This window comes from Pogona vitticeps, chromosome 2, assembly GCF_051106095.1.
Source record: "Pogona vitticeps strain Pit_001003342236 chromosome 2, PviZW2.1, whole genome shotgun sequence".
Classification (NCBI taxonomy): Eukaryota; Metazoa; Chordata; class Lepidosauria; order Squamata; family Agamidae; genus Pogona; species Pogona vitticeps.
Window position 1 is genome coordinate 16,486,570 of NC_135784.1, and position 18,941 is coordinate 16,505,510.

Below are 18,941 nucleotides of genomic sequence, written 5' to 3' on the forward strand. Positions count from 1 at the left end.
TTGACCTACAGAATCAGTTTTCGGGTCTCAGTGCTAAAACTTTTAGGTGGACCTGAACAAACAATGAGCGCAATGACTAAGCACTTAAGTCCAAGAACATTTATTTTGCCTGGAAGGAGAATGAAAAAGAAGATGGAAATGCAAAAGGTCCTAACAGAAAGAAAAGTGTTTTTCTAAGCCAAGTATAGCTGGATGGAGAGATCAGTGAGTGGAGTGTGGCTCTAGAGTTCAGGGGTTCGATCCCACAGGTGCCCCATTGTCCTTTGTAACCTTGTCTCAGAATTTGCTACCTTTTCTGTTCAGGAGCATTAAAAAAATCATAGGGGTGTATAGAAATCCCCACCCCAGTCACCCTAAACGAAAAGCTTTTTTAAACAGACGTCATGAAGGTCTTGTTTACTACAAGTGTTCTGAAAACAATGAATCAGCGACTACACCAGAAAGATCACTGAATGAAAACAATTTTTGGCAAACTCCTGTTCTGTTTTGCTTCCAATCCGTACATAAGAGGCATAAAAACAGTAAACACTGAACCTTGGGAAAGCAAGGAGGAGTTGATTTACACGTCCAACCGAAAAAGGGAAAGAGTAAACCATCTCTGAGTACCCTTACAGCACATTACAGTGGACTCTCGACTTACAGACGGCTCCACCTGCGGACTTTTCAAGTTCCAGACTTCTCCGGCCACAAAGTTTCACTTCGACTTGCGGCCGGAGAATCGACCTACGGACCGGAAGTGGGAGGCGGGGAAAGCGCCAAATTAGAATTTTTTGCTTCCCCTGCCTCCGGATGCCTTCCAGGGCTTCTCCGCTGCAATGGGAGGGATCTCGGAGGCTCCCCCGCTGCTGCTGGCCTCCAAAACACGATCGGAATGGGGGACCTCCGAGATGCCTCCCAAGGTGACGGAGTAGCCCTGGAAGACCTCCAGAGGCCCCCCTCTCCATTGATCATGCCTCCAGAGCTTCTCTGGTCATCCACCACCACCGGCTTTCCCAGGGCACACCCTGCCTACCAGGAGAGGGCTTACCCTGGTAGGCCTGGTCTACCCAACGGGAAAGCCTGATAGACTGGGCCTACCAGGGGAAGACTTCCCCTGCTACTCCTGGTATACCCTGGGAAAGCTGCCACCAGCAGCAGCGGCTGACCTCCAAGAGGCCTCCCATGGCGGCGGAGAAGTCCGCGCAGACTTCTGCAGTGGCAATGGCGGCAGCCCCAGATCACCGTGAGGCCTCCGTCAGTGGTGGGGAAGCCCTCGGAGAGCTTCAGCAGCGGTGATGGCGGCGGTGACAGACCCTTTCGGACCGGTAAGGTGTTGCTTTTTGCATTTATTTTCTTTTTTTGGTGTGGGGTGTTTTTTCTTTGTTGGGTTACGTATTAAGAGGCTTTCAATGCATTCCTATGGGAAATGGACCCTTGACCTACGGACTTTTTGACTTTTCCAATACAGATTAAAACTGTAAGTCCAGGGTCCACTGTAAAAAGATGAAAAAGCAGCTTAAATGAGGCATAAAGGGTCTAAAATACATTGCTGGTGCAGTCACACAATTAGAAAGAATCGGAAATTACACATAAAGCTCTTATAAAACAGAGAAGTGATGAGTGGTAATCAAGGCAAACGTATACAATGATTAACATGCAGAGGGAAACAGAATAACTTTGTCCCAACTCCAAGGATGAAAGGCTCCCCAATTCCGCCGTAGAAAAGAATCCATCCCCTGAAGATCTGGAGACGCCTCCGATATGCCTGAGGGAAGAGCAGGAGCTTCTTCTCCATCATCATCTTCTGGGTCCTCCGGGGTATCCAGCTGCTGCTGCTCACCCTCAAGAAGAGTTCCTGGCCTTCCAGGTATGCACCAAGCATTTGTCCTCATGAGCCACCTGGGACAACAGAGGAGAATCCTTCTAGGAGTACAATCCTGGTACCAAGCCTAGACTTGGTCAAGCAATCCCATTGTTTCATATGGAATGATCTCATCCAGCTCCTTGTTTTGTCATTGATCACTCTCTGTTATGCTTATATAGCGCCCCAGAGCATTCAAAGCACTCTCTGAGCTGATCACAATCCTGCAGGCTATATATCCCCACTCCCACGCCACCCCTGTGAGCTGAGATACTCAATTTTCCAACCCCAGAAGTATGGAAGGCTGAGTCAGCCTTGATTCATGGAATTGAACTCGGGTCATGAGCAGAGATTTGGCTGCAGGACTGCCGTTTAACCACTGCACCACGACGCTCACTATCTAAACCCACTGAAACAAGACAGTCCAGAGGTGCCATTTTATATTTTCAGACTCCAACTCCCAGAACATTCCAAGAATCCCTCCCCCACCCCCCAAAATCTTGGGAATCCCAGTCCTCAAACTCATACCTTTGGACACCTATATTTCCCTCACCTGTACCAGAACCAAGACTTCAGAGGCTGCATTCTAGACCTTCATTTGGGGCTGCAATGCTTCTTGGGAGTTGCAGTTCTTTGGGAGTGGCCCATTGTAGAGCTTAAAGGGCAAGAAACTAGAATACCCAGAAAAGAAATGGGGCAGGAAACTGAGGCCTGGAAGCCACCCTCCATTGACTAGTCTTTGAGGGAAATGTAAGTGCTTGAAGATGTGGGTCTACAGCCAGAGGTGGGATTCAGCAGCTATTCTATAGAACCGGTTCCTAAATGTACTATTGGTTCGTAGAACCGTTTGCTGGCCTGAGATGAATGAAGGAGGAGGGGCCAGGTGACCAGCGACGAGTGGGGGGAGGGGGGCACAATTAGCTGCCTCCCTTCCTGTACTACACTGAGGTGGGGTGTGGGTGAGAGAGATAAAGCCCTGGAAAGAGCAGAGGCATCACTGGGGGAAAGGGGGGGAGGATGAGTCCTTGACGTCACTGGAGGAAAGCCTATGGCCTTGAGGCGGGGGGGGGTGATTGACAAGGCATGAGGGCAGGATACAGAGGGAAAAAGTTTTGGGGTGAGACCACTTCAGTCAAACACCCAACCGTCCTCGTTTTACTATGATTTTTTTCAAGTTAAAGGTACCACATAAGACTGTTGCTCTGCCTAGAAACCACATTAGGTATGCAAAGGCGGCCTCCAGGTAACAACAAGCAGGGCTATCAGTCATTTCAGGAGCAGGAAAGGGGGTGGAAACAATTTTTGCTGGTGAGCTATAGGGTGAAATAGGAGGTAAAGGGAAGGAGAGATGTGTCAGTTTTCTGTCAAACTTGGTCATAAGCACTCACTGTGAGGTGTGTGTTTGTGTGTGTGTGTTTGGCACATGCCCACGGTGAGGGTAACAGCAGCGGTATGTCCAAACAGATACACTTATCCAGATGTCTTAATCATGTGAGAAGTAGTTGTGATGATAGGCAGTAGGGAGACCACTGTGGAAGAAACCCTCATCGGATCCCACTGTCCTGGGCATTTATTTATTTATTTATTTATTTATTTATTTATTTATTTATTTATTTATTTATTTATTTATTTATTTATTTATTTATTTATTTATTTATTTATTTATCCGTCATTAGGACATAGAACCTGTTGTTAATTTATTTGAATCCCACCACTGTCTACAGCCCAAAACTCCACCCTGGGAATTTTCAAAGAATTTGAGTAGTTGGAGCCCAAATAAACCAAACAAGAAAAAAGTAGCCAGATCTGGCCCTCTTTCTCAGTCAATCCCTGTTTCTTTCTGCTGGCCTCTCATTGCTAATTGCAACTCTGCTCTTTCCTTTCCCCTTTGATCACTCCCAGGTTTGCGCTTCCTCCTTCAAATTGAGCCAGCTGACCAGGATTTGCCCTTGACTTTGCAAGGTCTTCTGGGAAGTGGCTGCTTTTTTCCTGTTCTTTTTCACATCAGATAAACTGTCCCACTGCATTATTACTCTTTTTTATTCCCTTCTCTCAAGCAGGCTGCTTCTCTGTACCTGGTTTGCAAACTTCCCTGGGCTGTTGAGGTCACCTGGTGAGTAAGAGGAAAAGAATAAGAGAGGCTTCTCAGAGAGAGAGAGAGAGAGAGAGAGAGAGAGAGAGATGTCGTTATGGACCATGGACTTGATGAGGCCATCTAGAGAGGTCTTGCAAGAGTGTCTTCAGAGATGATTTGGATGATTTACAGACATTCTGGCCAGTAATTTTTTATAAAAAGGAAATGGTGACTGCCATTTTAAAGGCTTGTGCTGCTTTACTGCGTCCATCTATCTTGTATTTGTTTGTCTTCCCTGTTTTCCAGAAAAAACCATTGAATTGCGGAGCTCAGAAAATTTGTGATAGATGTTGGTTGGTTTATTTGGGCTCCAACTCCTCAAATTCTTTGAAAATTCCCCGGGTGGAATTTTGAGCTGCAGACCCACATCTTCAAGCACTTACATTTCCCTCGAAGACTAGTCAATGGAGGGTGGCTTCCAGGCCTCAGTTTCCTGCCCCATTTCTTTTCTGGGTATTATAGTATCTTGCCTTTTAACCTCCACAATGGGCCCCTCCCAAAGCACTGTGACTCCCAGGAACTATTGCAGCCCCAAATAAAGGTCTAGAATGCAGCCTCAGAAGAGCTGGTTCAGGTGAGGGAAATACAGGCATCCGACGGTATGAGTTTGTGGACTGGGATTCCCAAGATTTTGGTGGTGGGGTAGGGACTCTTGGAATGTTCTGGGAGTAGGATTCCATAAATTTCAAAGGGCACCTCTGGACTGTCTTGTTTCAGTGGGTTTAGATAGTGAGCTTCGTGGTGCAGTGATTAAACCGCAGTCCTGCAGCCAAAACTCTGCTCATGACCCGAGTTCAATTCAATGAGTCAAGGCTGACTCAGCCTTCAGTCCTTCTGGGGTTGGAAAATTGAGTATCTCAGCTCACAGGGGTGGCGTGGGGGTGGGGATATGTAGTTTGCAGGATTGTCATCAGCTCAGAGAGTGCTTTGAATGCTCTGGGGCGCTATATAAGCATAACACAGTGTGATCAATGACAAAACAAGGAGCTGGATGAGATCATTCCATATGAAACAATGGGATTGCTTGACCAAGTCTAGGCTTGGTACCAGGATTGTACTCCTAGAAGGATTCTCCTCTGTTGTCCCAGGTGGCTCATGAGGACAAATGCTTGGTGCATACCTGGAAGGCCAGGAACTCTTCTTGAGGGTGAGCAGCAGCAGCTGGATACCCCGGAGGACCCAGAAGATGATGATGGAGAAGAAGCTCCTGCTCTTCCCTCAGGCATATCGGAGGCGTCTCCAGATCTTCAGGGGATGGATTCTCTTCTACAGAGGAATCAGGGAGCCTTTCCTCCTTGGAGTCGGGACAAAGGTATTCTGTTTCCCTCTGCATATTAATCATTGTATACGTTTGTCTTGATTACCACTCATCGCTTCTCTGTTTTATAATAGATTTATGTGTAACCTCCGATTCCTTCTAATTGTGTTACTGCACCAGCAATGTACCTTAGACAATGCCTCAGTTAAGTTGATTTTTCATCTTTTTAATGTGCTGTAAGGATACTCAGAGATGATTTACCTTTCCCCTCCTTTTTTGGGTTGGATGCGTAAATCAACTCCTTCTTGCTTTCCCAAGGTTCAGTGTTTACTGTTTTTATGCCTCCCTCTTATGTATGGATTGGAAGCAAAACAGAACAGGAGTTTGCCAAAAATTGTTTTCATATTGTGATCTTTCTGGTGTAGTCGCTGATTCATTGTATTCAGAACACTTGTAGTAAACAATACCTTCATGACGTCTGTTTAAAATTGCCTTTCTTTTGGCGTTGGGATTTCTATACACCCCTACGATTGTTTCAATGCTCCTGAACAGAAAAGGTAGCAAATTCTGAGACAAGATTACAGAGGACGAAGGGGCATCCTGCGGGATCGAACCCTTGAACTCTAGAGCCACACTCCACTCACTGATCTCTCCATCCAGCTATATCTGGTTTAGAAAAACACTTTTCTTCCTGGTAGGACCTTTTGCACTTCCACCCTCTTTTACATTCCTCTTCCATGCAGAATAAATGTTCTTGGACTTCAGTGCTCAGCTATTCCGCTCATTTTTTGTTCAGGTCCACCTAAAAGTTTTAGCACTGAGACCGTGTGATGCACCTCCATCTCTGTGACCCATATTATGTTCTGGTTCCTCACAAAGACTCAAGCTGTATCTATCTTCTCACACACTGCCACCATATGTTTTATTTTAAACATCAATTAATTCAAGGACACACCAGTTAACAAACGCGTTAAGTTTATTTATTAGGGTGGGGTTAATGATTGGTTGAAAATAACAGTGTCAATCACAGGAAGCAAATCACATACAGTATATAAACTAGGCTGTATTTAACTTCTTCTGTTACTTTAATATATATCCCAATCTCTGATTTCAATCTACCTCAATCAATGCCCTTTGAACCTCTGATCTGAACCTTTATATTTGTCTTTTCACTATACTCTCTCTGTCTCACACTACTACTCTCTCACACACTCCTCCTATCTATCTCACACTCCTCCAGAGCTTCACACAGAACTTCTAATCTAATCTCACACTCCTCCAGAACCTCACACAGAAGTCTAATCTAACACAGAACTGAACTGAACTGCCTGTCTCCTCCAGACTCCTCCTTTTGTACGCCCTTCTCTCCTGCTCCCGCCTTCTGTCCTTCTCATTGGCTCTCCTGCCAAGGTACCCTGGTGACGGACAGGTGCTGAATGGGGTACCCGCTACAGACTGGAAAACTGATTCCTCAAAATCCTCTGACTTTTGTAGGTCAAGAAGGTTGAAACCCAGGTCAAGAATCATAGAATCATGTCCATCAATTCCAACCTCCTGCTCAACTCAGTAATACAATTGTGATGTGCTGTTTTCTTAGCAGAGAAAGGGGAGGGAGCAGGAAATTTGCTTATCGATAGATATTTTCCACATTGAATGGCAAAATCCTCTCATCACCATGAATTCTCTCCTTTTGCAAATTCAAAAAGTCCAATCATGAAGAAAAGAGGGTTTTTTTTTAACTTTCAGGATGGAGAAACCAGTGAGTGGAGTGTGGACCGGGAATTCAATGGTTCGATCCCCCATGATAGCTCATGGGACTTTGTAACTTTTTCTCAGAATTTGCTACCTTTTCTGTTCAAAAGTGTTAGAACAATTATAAGGGGTTATAGAAATCACCCCAAAATTATTTTTTCTGGAACTGTCTGCCTTTCTCCATAATCCAGCACATGTTAGCAATTAGGTCTCTAGTTCCTCTGCCCCTTCTAAATACAGTGTGTAACACTAAGACCGGAAAACTGATTCCTTAAAATCCTCAGACTTCTGATGGTTAAGAAGGTTGAAACCCAGGTAACGAACGATTGCGATCTACTGTTTCCTCAGCACAGAAAGGCAGGCAGCAGGAAATTGGCTTATGGATAGACATTTTTCATGTTAAATGGCAAAAGCCTCTAATCACCAAGAATTCTGTCCTTCTTCCAGCAGATGATGTACAGGAGGAGGAAGGAAAACTCCACAGGACATCCCCAGAAAGAGTGGAGGATGAAAACGAGAACTGTGGGAACAGAGATGAATTGCCACGGCAGAAGGAAAATGAGGCAAATGAGAGGAAAAACAAACCTCACCCTTATCTGAGAGGAGCTGTCTGTCAAGAAGAGGAGGAAAAGTCAATAAAAAGATGCCTCAATGTCCCTCAGAGCTCAGAGTCTTGGCTAAGGAGCCCTCTGAGGAAAAGCCCAGTGAAATGTCCAACATGCCACTCAGATGGAAATCTGTGTCACTGTTTGGAGCATGGAGAGAGTTCCAGAAGGAGCCCAGAAGATCCAGGATTTCCCAGAGGAGAGAAACCTTATGAAGACTCATGGTCTGAAAAATGCTTCAGTGTTAGCTCAGCTCTTCAAGACACTCAGCCAGTGCACTCAGAAGGAAAATTGTATAAAGGTGAAGAATACGGCAAGAGCTTCAAGGGAAGTTCTGGACATAAGCAACATCAGAGAATGCACACTGAAGAGAGACTCTACAAATGTCATGAATCTGGAAAGGGCTTCATGTGGCTGTCAAGTCTTGGAGAACATCAACAAATTCATACAGCAGAGAAACCCTTTCCCTGTGAAGAATGTGAGAGGAGGTTCACCAAACACTCACATCTTGTAGAACATCAAAGAATTCATTCAGGGGAAAAACCATTTCCCTGTGAAGAATGTGGGAAAATGTTTTCCCGAAAGTGCAACCTTGTAGTACACCAACGAATTCACTCAGGAGAAAAACCGTGTGCATGCGATGAATGTGGGAAATGCTTCACTGCTCCTGCATCTTTGAAAGCACATCTGCGCCATCATTTAAGGGAGAAATCCTATCAATAGAAATATGTGGCAAACAGTTCGGCTACTGTTCAAACCTCACCATACATCAACAAATTCACTCAGGGGAAATACCTTATATATGCAAAGAATGTGGGAAATGTTTCAATTATCTGTCAGCTTTCAAAGTACATCAGCGCCATCATTCAGGGGAGAAATCCTATTGGTGCGGAAAATATGGAAAACTTCAACCAGAGCAAAGATCTTAGAGCACCTCAGAGAATTCATACAGGAGAGAAACCTTATCAGTGTGAAGAATGTGGGAAATTTTTCTCCCTATACTCTTACCTCACAGTACATCAACGAATTCACTCCAGAGAAAAATCTTATCCATGCGATGAATGTGGGAAATGTTTCACACGTCTCTGCAATTTAACAATACATCTGCACTCACATTCATGGAAGAATCCCTAACACTGTGAAGAATTTGGGATTAGTTTCACAGCTGAGTTACCCTTCACAGCACATTAACAACATATTGAATAGAAACCACATGAGTGTGAGGAATGTGCGGAAAGATTTCTCTCGTTCAATCTGAGAGAACATAAAATTTTCACTCCCCTTAGAACCTCTAAAATGGAGAGAATGTGGGGGAAAACTTGCTTGCAAAAACCACAACATCACACATCAGCATATGCACAGAGAGCAGAAAGTCTGAAGATTTGGCAAAATGACTTTAAACTTCTGAAATGACATCTGAATATCTCTCCTGGGAAGAAAACATTTGGAGATTCAAGGGACAGTGAGAGCTCTACTGTTGACTTCAGCCTTTGTGGACCTATGAAAGCACTTTGGAAAGAAACATTATGTTGGCTTTGAATGTGGAAATCCTTTGGAGGAAATGTTCTCTTCCTCCCAAGGTTCCCAAACCCCACATTCCTGAGCACATTCTACATCAGGAAGGAGACGGTCCCCTGGGTTTATGCTTTGGTTCAACGTCTGCATGTCGGAAGACAGTGAAAAAGACTGGATGTGATGTGTGGATCTCTCTGCCTCGTGTTCTGTGATTCTTTGTCCGCACCTATTGCGTCTTTTACTTCAATGGTTTTATCACAATTTTAATGTTATCATTTTATATAAATTGCCTTGAAACCAATAAATGCTCCGATTATTTTTTATTATTATTATTATTATTTATTATTTATTTTATTTATATCCCGCCTATCTAGTCGATAGACCACTCTAGGCGGCTCACAACAAAGGGAACAACAATAATAAAAACCATTTTACAAAAAGGAAAACTTTCAACAATTGGATAACACACTAGGAAAGAGGAATCAGGAATTAACTGGGTTGGGGAAGGCCTGCCGAAACATCAATGTTTTTAGTTGCTTTTTGAAAATACCCAGGGAGGGGGCCGCGCGAATATCAGGGGGAAGGTTATTCCAGAGGCGAGGAGCCACCGCCAAGAAGGCCCGATTTCTTGTCTTTTCTTTCCAGACCTCCCTCGGCGTTAGGCTCCTCAGCCTCACCCCCTGGCTCGCGCGAGTGACACGGGTAGATCTTGGTGGTAGAAGGCGTTCCACCAAATATCAAGGCCCTCAACTGTTTAGGGCTTTATAGGTAAGCATCAACACTTTGAAGTCGATGCGGAATCGGATGGGCAGCCAATGCAGTGCGGCCAGAGTGGGTGAAATGTGTTGGAATTTTTTCACTCCACTGAGAAGTCTGGCCGCCGCATTCTGCATCACCTGTAGTTTCCGCAGCAGCCTCAAAGGCAGCCCCACGTAGAGCGCATTACAGTAGTCTAATCTTGAGATTACAAGCGCATGCACCAAAGTGGTGAGCGCCCCAACATCGAGATAGGGCCGCAGCTGGGCTATCCGCCTGAGATGGTAGAAGGCGGTTCAGACCACCGACGCCACCTGGGATTCCATAGTAAGCGCCGGGTCAAGATGGATCCCCAAGCTGCGTAACCCATCCTTTGCAGGGAGGGTCACCCCCCCAAAAGAGAGGGAGTTTCCCAAACTCCCAACTGTGGGGGTGCCCACCCTTAGCACCTCCGTCTTGTCCGGGTTCAACCTGAGCCCGTTCTCCTGCATCCATTGCAGTACGGACCCCAGGCAGCACTGAAGGGACAGAACGGCTTTTCCTGCGGTAGGTGGAAAGGAGATGTAGAGCTGAGTATCATCAGCATACTGATGACACCGGGCTCCACACCCCCTGATGACCCCACCCAGCGGCCTCATATAGATGTTAAACAGCATTGGGGAGATGATCGACCCCTGTGGAACCCCACAATTGAGATTCCATGGGGCCGAGACGCTCTCCCCAAGCTGCACTCTCTGGGGACAGTCCTCCAAGAAGGAACGGAGCCAGGCCAGAGCAAGGCCCCCAATTCCCAACTCGGAGAGCCTCCCCAGGAGGATACTGTGGTCAATGGTATCGAAGGCCGCTGAGATGTCAAGGAGGACCAGCAGAGACACTTTGCCCCTGTCGGCCTCCCTCAGTAGGTCATCACACAGGGCGACCAATGCCGTTTCTGTGCCATGGCGCAGCCTGAAGCCCGACTGAAATGGATCCAGGGCATCTGTTTCGTCCAGGTGCGCCTGAAGCTGATCGGCCACCACCCTCTCCACCACCTTACTTAGGAAAGAAACATTGGCGACGGGCCTATAATTGCCATTTGCGTCCGCCGCCAAACTTGGTTTCTTCCTAATGGGCCTAATGAGTGTCTCCTTGAGACCCATTAATTATTGCAGTGGCCCATTCCATAGTTGTAGGCCTGGCTGCTTTGATTAGCCAGGCCAGACAGTGGTCAAGGGAGGAGGTGGTGGCACGACAGCGATCAAGCGCCCTGGTGACAGCATCAGGCGTGACAGGCTGAAAGGAGTCAAAAATTGCCGGACAAGACGGAGCGCTGGACATCTCAGCTCGACTCACTGTATTCAAAAAAGGAGACAGGTCCCGACAGATGGCCTCCACTTTAGATTTTAAAAATGCTGCAAATTGGTCCGGTGTAAAACTAGGGGGAGGCCCATCACCCGGGCCAATTCTGGATAGGTCACGCACTATACGGAATAATTCCACCTGCTGGTTGGATGCTTCGCTTATCTGGTTAGCGAAGTATGCTTGACTGGCAGCCTTTACCTTAGCCAGGTAAAGGTTAGTGGCGACCTTAACAGCTATCCAATTATAATCCGTCGGGTCCTTTCTCCATTTGCACTCTAGCCGTCTCCTGATTCGCTTCAACGCCCGGAGATCCTGGTTAAACCATGGCGCCGGGCGAGCTCTGCGTTGGAGAGGGCGTTTAGGTGCGATCGTGTCTACAGCCCTGACCACAGCGGCGAACCAGCTGTCGGTCAGAGCCTTGACAGGAGCGCCACCCTGGTCTGCCATAGCACCTCTCATGGCATCCTGGAATCCAATAGGATCCAGTAGCCTTCGAGGCCGGACCATAACAATAGGTCCCTGCTCCCTATGAGGGGGGAGGGCCATGTTGAGGTTACATTTTATTAGGTAGTGATCCGACCATGACAGAGGGACTGACTCTAGGTCAGTCACCATCGGACCACTCTCGCTCCAAATGGAGGAAAAAAACAGGTCGAGTGTATGGCTGCCCACGTGGGTGGGGCCGATGACATGTTGGGACATGTTCAAGAAGGCCATGGTCTCCAAGAACTCAAGAGCTGGTCCGGAAATCTCTGCCCCCGCATGGACGTTGAAGTCCCCCAAAACCAACAGCTTAGGGGAACCCAACAGTGCTGCGGAGACAAAGTCCACCAGCTCCGGTAGGGAAATGGCTGGGTCGCAGGGAGCACGGTAGCCCAGCAAGATCCCAATTGCAAGGAAGTCTTGTATATTATAACAAACAAACAAATAATAGGACAGTTCTATGCCAAGACAGGAGGATCTGGTGTGCTCTGGTCCATGGGGTCATGAAGAGTCGGACACAACTTAGCAACTAAACAACAAACAACAAGGCCAAGAAAACACATACTTGCCTGAAGATAGAGGATGTTGGTGGGAAGGGCTTAGCCTATGTGAGGTGAAAGCCACTAGAGATCTGACAACCTGTTATGCTTTGCTCATGATTCCTCACGCGTAACTGCAAAGCCGCTAATGCCTTTCCTCCCCCTGTGAGAGGGTTTAATTCTCCGTTACTCCTCCACCCATCCCCCTTAGAAACGATGGAGGGAGTCTAGTTCATACTCAAATCATCCAACCTTTATGAATGGCTCTGGTAACTTCTCTACTACTAATTCAAACAGTTCTCACTTGGAGTCAAAGGGCAAAGACATAAAAATTCTTATCATCCTGGGGTATCTAACTCATCCTGTGCTTTGGATCATCTCCTGGGTGGGATTCCATAAGTTCTCTCTTGTCCCTCTAGTCTTTTCTTTGATCTTCCTTTCACATTCTATGTGGTGGTATTCTCTTTTTCTCTCCCCCAAATAGAGGTTTTTTTTAAGGAGGTTGATGTTTCCCTGCTTCTTCTTGGGGGACCTTAAACTGGACCATCTCCCTCGTCCATGGATCCCCTTTGGTGATCATAGAATCATGAAGTTGGAAGGGCCCTCTAAGGCCATCAATTCCGACTTCCTACTCTGTGCAGGAATACATACCAAAGGATATCTGCCAGGTGGTTGTCTAAACTTCTCAGTGAGGGAGCACTTGACACCTTTTCAGATCATTGGTTCCTTTTCCAATGAAGTGCCGTGTGAGGCAAGCAGTGCCAGTTCATGAGCTGTTCTATGAGGTCACTGCTATTTTACCTCACAAAGGCATTTTTTTAGTAAGTGGGGGAGGAAGAAGGCAGTGTTCTGACATCCAGCTGCTTGTTTTGTCATTGATCACTCTGTGTTATGCTTATATGGTACCCAGAGCATTCAAATCACTCTCTGAGCTGATGACAATCCTGCAGACTACATATCCCCACCCCTACACCACCCCTGGAGATGACTACTCAATTTTCCAACCCCAAAAGGACTGAAGGGTGAATCAGCCTTGACTCATGGAATTGAACCTGGCTCATGAGCAGAGTTTGGGTTGCAGAACTGCAGTTTAACTACTGCGCCACCAGGTACCTCTACCTACTGGTGCTGATGTACTTTGAAAGCTGACGGATCACTGAAACATTTCCCACATACTTTGTATGTATAAGGTTTTTCCACTGAATGAATTCGTTGATGTTTGGTGAGGTTTGAAAAGGAGCTGAACGGTTTGCCACATATTTTACATTGATAGGGTTTCTCCCCTGAATGTGAGCGCTGATGTGCTATCAACTTTGAGGGAGCACTTAAACATTTCCCACATTCATCACAATCATATCTTTTTTCTCCGGAGTAAATTCGTTGGTGTGCTACGAGGTTGGTGTTTTGGGAAAACATTTCCCCACATTCTTCAGAGGGAAAGGTTTTTTCTCCTGAATGAATTTCTTGATGGACTACAAGGTTTAAACGGTGAGTGAACCTCTTCCCACATTCTTCACAGGGAAACGGTTTCTGTCCTATATGAATTTTTTGATGTTCTCTAAGACTTAAATGCCACATGAAGAACTTTCCACATTTAAGACATTTGTGGCAGCTCTTCTCACTGTCCATTCCCTGATATTGTTTAAGTCCAGAACTTCCCTTGAAGCTCTTGCCGTATTCTTCACCTTTATACAATTTTCCTTCTGAGTGCACTGGCTGAGTGTCTTGAAGAGCTGAGCTAACGCTGAAGCATTTTTCAGACCCTGAGTCTTCATAAGGTTTCTCTCCTGTGGGAAATGCTGGATCTTCTGGGCTCCTTCTGGAACTCTCTCCATGCTCCAAACATTTACAAAGATTTTCCTCTGAGTGGCATGTTGGACATTTCACTGGGCTTTTCCTCAGAGGGCTCCTTAGCTCAAACTCTGAGTTCTGAAGGACTTTAAAGACCAATTCTTACATTCTAATGTGAGCTTTTGTGGACTCATTCAGTTTGTCAGACATATGAAAACAGAGTGAAACTTTGAATGAAGTATCTGTCCTATAAGCAGAACATTCTAAATATTCATTGGCTCTTGGTTTTCTGCTATGTTCACATAGAGTAATTTATGGCTTATTTTGTTGTCAAAAACAAGGGTTCCCAATCTTGGGTAACTCAGGTGTTTTTGGACTTCAATTCCCACAAGTCTTCAGCACCAGCTGTGCCGGCTGGGGTTTCTGGGAGTTGTAGTCCAAGAACACCTGGGTGACCCACTGGTCTAAAATCAAACAAACAAAAAGGGGAAAAAACACAATAATGTGGGGGTATTTTCTATTAAATTTCATGTATTAATGAAACCTGCTCATCTCTATTCCTTCAAAAGAAATTTTTAATCTCCTAAATATATTGGCTGAGTCTGTTTCTTGGGGTGAAGCCGGCTGAAATATATCTCTCCCCCCAGAACAGAGGCGTGGCACTAAAAAACCCAGGGAATGGAGGGTGGACCAGCCTTATGAGAGGTGCAATTTCCTCATGTTCAGGGAGAGTTTTTTCTGTGTTGAAAACATTTGTTTCATTGCTTTTGCACCGGGGGGGGGCAGGAAAAACTAACCTGGCTTCTGGGTTGAACATTTTATATCCATTGCACTTGTTCCATGCGGAAGAACAGCAAAGAACCGATTCTTATTCCTGTTGATTCTACCAAAGTGGCAATGAGTTCCACCGCCAGAGCTTTACACACTGAGCTTTGGTGAAAAGATTCCTAAAATCCTTCCACACCCAACACAGGATTTGGAGTTACAAACCTCCATCCCCTTCCCTTTCTTTCAGCCATAATCCTGCCTTGTTTGCATTCCTATCCGTGTTTCTGGGAGGGATCCTGGCCTCTGATTAGGTCACTTGCAGGCAAGCTGAGAAGCACCACAAATTCTGGACCATTCCTTACATGGTTAAATGTGAGCGGGAAGTGGAGGTTAGGTTCTGACCATCACCAAGCCATTTTAAAGAAACCCATTGGAAGAGGCAGAGGGTTCCTGAGGGGTGTGAGACGGTAAAAATTCCTTTGAATTATTTGGAGAAAAGATGTTTTAAAAGAAAGGAGGGCCTTTGTGGTTCTCAGGCTCCGACCTCCTTCCACTGAGGAAGGCACGCTGAAACTAGGAAATGCCATTTAATAACAACGCATCTGCTAGAATCCTATCAGGGTTCAAGGAAGGTTTGTGCAACTTGCTACAGTTGATTATGTCTAAGAACTTGCCAGGCTATTAATTATCTTGATTCATTTCCTACATGCAGTGCCCTGAACATGTCTGGACACTTTGTCACCTGGTTGCAGTCAACTACAGTGGTGCCTTGCTTAGCGATTGCCTCGTTTAACGATGTATTCGCTTAGCAATGAGGTTTTAGGAGCGATCTTGCACTCTGTTTAGCAATGTTTCCAATGGAGAAATTTCGCATAGCGATGTTCAGGAACAGGCCTCGCATAGCGATGACAGTTTAGGCCCCCCTGTTTTGCTTAGCGATGTCCGTTTTCTCTATTTTTAAAGTGTCTTAAAATGTTCAAAAACTGTTTAAAATGCTTGGAATCGTTAGTGCACCTTGTAAAACCTTTGCAAACTTAATTTGGCTTTGTTCTGAGTCTTCGTTAATTTTTGGTGAATTTCCCCCCCATTGGAATGCATTGAACTGTAGGTTTGACAGCTGTTTGACCCTTTCACTGTTCAATCACTGGTGTTGTTCCCTTGGATTTTTTATTATCCCAGACCACTTTCTTGGCTAGAGAAACCATATGTCAAGTCAATGAAATCCTCATAGGATCACAGACTCTCCACTCTCCTTTCTCAGAACATTGCCTCACTTTTAAAAAAGTACCAGTGACCCGATAGAAGAGTTCGTGAAATGGCACTGCTTGCCTCATACTGGAAAAGGGGTTCCTACAAATTACGGTTTGGGGAAGAGACAAGAGAAGCTCACTTGAGGATGACGAGCCAACTCTAGAGGCAGACCTTTCGGCACTGCGCTGAAATTCGGGATGAACACTTCAGAGGCAACAGGACTTTTTAGAAACAGATATACACACACCAACAGTTACGCTTGTGAGCGCAGTGCAAAAAGTTTTAGGTTTTAGAGGTGAATGGCTTCAGGTCAAGAAAGCACTGTAAACAGGAGGCGGGAAGAACTGACAGAGGAGAAAAGACACTCACAAAAAAGGCTATAGTAAGAAAAGCAAAGGAGCAGAAAGAAAGATTATGGTGGAAATTTTTGAGGGAGGAGTAAAAGAGAAAGAATCCGAATGACATGAAGTGTAGGAATGGATCCCAGAATGACATTCCAGTTGAACTGTTTAAAATCTTAAAAGATGACAATGTTAAGGCGCTACGCTGAATATGCCAGGAAGTTTGGAAAACTCAGTAGTGGCCAGAGGATTGGAAAAGCTCCGTCTACATCCCAGTCCCAAAGAAGGGCAGTGACAAAGAATGCTTCAACTACCGTACAATTGCAATCATTTCACACGCTAGCAAGGTTATGCTCAAAATCCTACAAGGTAGGCTTCAGCAGTATGTGACCGAGAACTCCCAGAAGTACAAGCTGGATATCAAAGGGGCAGAGGAAATAGAGACCGAATTGCCAGTATGCGCTGGATTATGGAGAAAGCCAGAGAATTGCAGTAAAACATCTAATTCTGCTTCACTGACTACTCAAAAGCATTTGACTGTGTGGACCACAGCAAACTATGGCAAGTCCTTAAAGAAATGGGAGTGCCTAACCACCTTATCCATCTCCTGAGAAATCTTTATGTGGGACAGGAATCAACAGTTAGAACTGGATATGGAACAACTGATTGATTCAAAATTGGGAAAGGAGTATGACAAGGCTGTATATTGTTAACAAAAATGATCTGAAGCTCAACATAAAAAAAAAAACTGAGATCATGGCCACTGGTCCCATCACCTCCTGGCAAATGAAAGGAAAAGATAAGGAGGCAGTGACGGATTTTACTTTCTTGAGCTCCATGATCACTGCAGATGGGGAGAGCAGCCATAAAATTAAAAGACACCTGCTTCTTGGAAGGAAAGCGATGACCAACCTAGATAGCATCTTAAAAAGAAGAGACATCACATCGCCAACAAAAGTCCCCATGGTAAAAGCTATAGTTTTTCCAGTAGTGATGTATGGAAGTGAGGGCTGGACCATAAGGAAGGCTGACCGCTAAAGAATTGATGGTTTTGCATTGTGGTGCTGGAGGAGACTCTTGAGAGTCCCCTGGACTGCAAAGTTAATTCAGAAGGAATTTAATTCTGAAGGAAATCAACCCTGAGTGCTTACTAGAAGGACAGATCCTGAAGCTGAGGCTCCAATACATTGGCCATCTCATGATAAGAGAAGACTCCCTGGAAAAGACCCTGATGTTAGGAAAGTGTGAAGGCAGGAGGAGAAGGGGACGTCAGAGGACAAGGTAGTTGGACAGTGTAATCAAAGCTACAAACATGAAGTTGAACAAAATTTGGGAGGCAGTGGAAGACAGGAGGGCCTGGCGTGGTCTGGTCCATGGAGTCACGAAGAGCTGGACACAACTTAATGACTAAACAACAACAACAACAACTTGGAAGCAACTTGACACACATAACTTCCAAATTGTGTCAGTAGCTGTCTTGTAAGTAGTAGGCATCCTTCAGTCTTGAGAGAATATGGCAACATGCTCTGTATGGAGGTCTTGGAACAGCATCTAGTGTGGCTGAGAAGGCCAATTCCAGAGTGACAATCTCTTCCATACTGAAGACAGCTGACAGAGTAGCGGAATTCCAGGTAAACATCGAAGTATGATAGCCAAATAAGATCTTCCCAGAGGTTATGAATACACCAGGCACAAGAATAGTGTTGATAGTAGCTGTTCTATTATTTACAATATATACAGGCAAGTTTTCAGTTCCAAAATAATGCACAGTTGTTTCCACAGAGTTTTGGTGCATATATCAGTAACAAAGTCCATTAAATAAGTTCAGTAGTTGTATACCATTTGTTCCTTCCAACTTGCCAGAGTCCCTTCTCAATACCAAGCGTGTAGACACAGCTTCCACCAGGATTCTCAGCAACAGGAACAAGATGATTCTTCTCCACAGTTTCTCCAACAGCATCACCAGCAACAATCCACAATAACCCACGACAACCCACAGGTTGTGTCTCCTAGTGCTGCTAGTTTTATCCTAGTATTGCCAAATCCTACATTTGCTTCCACAGCTGTTACAATCACTTCAGCTGAGTCTGTTCAAGCTTTGCTTTACTTTACACTTCTGATTCTGACAATAATTACAGTTATGTTACAAACTTGATTTAATAATTCTATCCAGGTTATTCCCAACCTGTCAACAACTACAATCTGTCCTCTGTCCAGCTCCCTGGTTTTGCTGGTTTTGGAACTGATTCTTTGCCTCACCCTGCTGTCCAAGTGTCTCTTCAAATTGGGAAAGGCTATGATGTACCACCTGCCTCCAGGCTGAATGCTCAGATGTCAAGGTTTCCCATCTGTTGAGGTCCATTCCTAAGGCCTTCAGATCCCGCTTGCAGATGTCCTTGTATTGCAGCTGTGGTCTCCTTCTAAGGATATTTCCCTGCACTAATTGTCCATACAGGAGATCCTTTGGAATCCGACCATCAGCCATTCTCACAACATGCCCAAGACAACGTAGATGTTGCTGTTTCAGTAATGTATACATGTTAAAAATTCCAGCTCGTTCTAGGACT

The 18,941-nt window shown here is 45.3% G+C and overlaps 2 protein-coding genes across 4 annotated transcripts in view; one reads left to right on the top strand and one right to left on the bottom strand.

Annotated features, from left to right (window-relative positions):
- LOC140701299 (uncharacterized) overlaps nt 1-18,941 on the bottom strand; it is a 141,659-nt gene that overhangs the window by 99,825 nt on the left and 22,893 nt on the right. The window lies entirely within an intron of this gene.
- LOC140704278 (uncharacterized) lies at nt 5,066-9,398 on the top strand. Of its 2 annotated transcripts, none has more exons than XM_078388018.1 (2): nt 5,066-5,286; nt 7,432-9,398. In XM_078388018.1, the coding sequence occupies exons 1-2, from the start codon at nt 5,070-5,072 to the stop codon at nt 8,310-8,312; spliced, it is 1,098 nt and encodes a 365-aa protein (XP_078244144.1). In that variant the 5' UTR covers nt 5,066-5,069; the 3' UTR covers nt 8,313-9,398. The 2 variants fall into 2 exon arrangements, with proteins under 2 accessions (XP_078244144.1, XP_078244145.1); XM_078388019.1 differs by having other exon boundaries at nt 7,435-9,398.

Coding starts and splice junctions, on each gene's coding strand:
- LOC140704278 (XM_078388018.1), top strand. CDS start 5,070: ATGAGGACAAATGCTTGGTGCATACCTGGAAGGCCAGGAACTCTTCTT. Junction 5,287..7,431: donor TCCTTGGAGTCGGGACAAAG/GTATTCTGTTTC, acceptor TCCTTCTTCCAG/CAGATGATGTACAGGAGGAG.